Source organism: Eurytemora carolleeae, unplaced genomic scaffold (assembly GCF_000591075.1).
Source record: "Eurytemora carolleeae unplaced genomic scaffold, Eaff_2.0 scaffold2281, whole genome shotgun sequence".
NCBI lineage: Eukaryota > Metazoa > Arthropoda > Copepoda > Calanoida > Temoridae > Eurytemora > Eurytemora carolleeae.
This window is the reverse complement of record NW_019398167.1, coordinates 1,739-4,510: the sequence shown is the minus strand read 5'-3', so window position 1 is coordinate 4,510 and position 2,772 is coordinate 1,739. Positions and strand designations below refer to the sequence as shown.

At 32.6% G+C, this 2,772-nt stretch overlaps 1 protein-coding gene across 1 annotated transcript in view; it reads right to left on the bottom strand.

Moving 5' to 3' along the window:
- Positions 1 to 1,841, bottom strand: part of LOC111716926 (N-acetyl-D-glucosamine kinase) — a 13,789-nt gene extending 11,948 nt beyond the window's left edge. Inside the window, exons 1-3 of the mRNA XM_023492435.1 lie at positions 1,766 to 1,841; positions 960 to 1,014; positions 172 to 262 (exon numbers count right to left, since the gene is read on the bottom strand). Coding sequence (XP_023348203.1) covers positions 172 to 262; positions 960 to 1,014; positions 1,766 to 1,833 — 214 coding nt within the window. The 5' untranslated portion in view covers positions 1,834 to 1,841. The remainder of the gene's footprint in view (positions 1 to 171; positions 263 to 959; positions 1,015 to 1,765) is intronic.
- Between the last annotated feature and the right edge of the window lie 931 nt (positions 1,842 to 2,772).

The window sequence follows — 2,772 nt, the reverse complement described above, 5'->3', positions numbered from 1 at the left end:
AGACCTCTATACCTTGAAGTTTAGTATGTTCCTCTAGTCCTATTTAAGGGTTCAGACTTCTATACCTTGAAGTTTAGTGTGTTCCTCTAGTCCTATTTTAAGGTTCAGACCTCGATACCTTATAGTTTAGTGTGTTCCTCTAGTCCTATATAAAGGTTTAGACCTCTATACCTTGAAGATTAGTGTGTTCCTCTAGTCCTGCTTGTTTAAATGCTTCTCTAACCATAGCCTCTACTCTTCTACTTGTTTCCTCTTTACCAATCTACGAAACAGAAAATAAGCTGTTAAAGGGACTGTCAGCGAAATTTCAAGTGTCCCTCCATTCAAAGATGACGATGCCCGATTTACAACAGTACCCTTGAAAACCCAAATCAGATCAGAAATACGGAAGAAAACATCGTTCTTTTGACTAGACAATTGTTTATTTCTGTAAGCTTCTCTATTGCATATTAAAAGAAAAAATGTGCAAGAACCCGCAAATGAAAATAAACAGCTTAAAGAAACAAACACATTAAATCGGGCAATGCCATCTTTGCATGAAAAGTCACTTAAAATCAGGTTCAAACTCACTTTAAAAAGCGAGAAAAAAAATTTATTATAGTCAAATGGAAATGTATTCGCCCCTGGCAAATATCATGCATATTTAGATCAACTCTAGTTAGTCCAACAATAATCGTTTGTATCATTATAATATAATGTGTGCAACCATGCTTTGTTATTCCACTCAATCTTGGCTTTTGAATACTAAATTCTTATCAAGTCTATACTACGATTATTTTAACAGGATAAAACGAAATTTTATGGAATAAAAACATATCATAGGTACTCTCATAGTTCTTCTGGACCGCCCCTTTATCATTTTTAGCAACCTCGCGTGATAATACTAATCCAGGTCAGGTCGGGTTAAGACAGATAGATAGTTGCGCGAGGTTGACACAAAATATTTGATATTTTTCTACCTGGTAATGGTTTGTGGAAGGTCCCTCAATAGTTGCCACTAACTCCCCATTCCCTCTAAATAATAATAAAAACTTTCGTAAGATAATTTTGTTATTGATGTGTTTAAAAGGGACTGTATTGACACTCCATCTAAATGTGGCATGCCCAGTTCACAATGGTACTCTTAAAACCCTTTTCTGATCAAAAATGTGCAAGTCAAAAACACCAAAGTTTTTGGGCCTCAAAATATTATGTTCTGACAAGAATCTCGATATATTTTAGCAGAAACACGCATAGACCTATTAAAAAAAAGGGGGGGGGGCCTGCTGCTGGACAAATTCATGGATACGCCCCTGGAAATGACATTATAAAGAAACCACAATTGAAAATAATCAGTTTACAAAGTTAAAAACTTGAATATCTAGTTTATGTTTTTGTGAATCGGATGTGGCATTCTACAATGAAAGCTCACTTGATATTAGATATTTCTGTCCCTTAAAATAAAACTGAAAAATAGTGCAGAGCGATTATTAAAAACAAGAGCTTGAAGGAACATACACGAAACAGTTTTGAATGTCTTCTTCCATATACTGTAATCTGTATTATTAAAGACTTTTACTCAAATATGTTTTCTTTGAATTCAAATTTACTATTTTATAAATGACATACAATATTTTTCATTATTCTTTTCAAAGTATTTACCAAGTCATGTTAATTTCATGGGACACCCTGTAGATAAAATGTTAAATGCGCATTTCGCATTCACAAGATAAAAATTTAATTAAATCATAAAAATAAAATTACAATTTTTATGCTTTTTTCTCACCTGAATATCATTGTAGTAGAGTGGGTACCTCCCCCCTCCACTCCACCATAGAAATCATCTACGCCCATATTTGTCTGTAAAAAGACGACATTTATTACACTGACTTGTGAAACAACGATATTTTGACCTATTATCCTAATCTTTTGATTTAATAATACTACTTTAGCCTTACATCAAATTGAAGGAAAATGGGTAATTTTATAACTGCGACATTTTTATCATTTTTATATCCCGGTCCGGCCTAATAATTTAAACAATTTATTAGTCTTAATTTTAATACAGAAACATTTTCTAACACACGGTAATTTTAATTGTGAAAACGCAAAAAGGAAGGTTATAAAGTCTGGTAATACTTTTGTTTTGTTAATTTGAAAAGAATTGTGAAATTCTTTTTAATGAATTCCCTAACATTGTAAGTTTTAATTAACTCAATGATTAACAATGTAATCATTGTTAAGAAATTATCTATCTATCTTTCCAGAAAATAAGATTTTTTTACACTTTCAGGAATATTATTTCCCAGCTTTGCCTGAATACTATAATTTTCCCTGTAAAAAAATACTTCTCAATCGAAATTTGTTCAAGGAATGTTAGTAAAATGAATAGGCTACTGTCACTATGCCTAACTTTTTTATCAAACTAATCAAACTTTAATTTACTCTGCCTCTCCGCCTCAGGAGTATAAAACAAGACTAGTTCTCTCTTCTATATATAAATATATATATATTGTGGTGACAAGAAACCAGTGGAATAATTGTCATCTTGTCTTTTATTTACATTATAAGATATGAATTAAGTTTAAACTGATATATTTTTAAAAATGTTTTAGACGCATTATAGATAGATCACGGTGGGCTAGGGTAAATTTGAATTCAACCCGGACCGGCTCCTTCTACCTATCTTAGACCCTCAGCAAGTACTGGTCCGACCCTATCCTATGCCATCTATGCTTAAACTTTAATGGCGCGGCCAGACTTTTTACAGGCCTATTTGACCTACCCCACTAC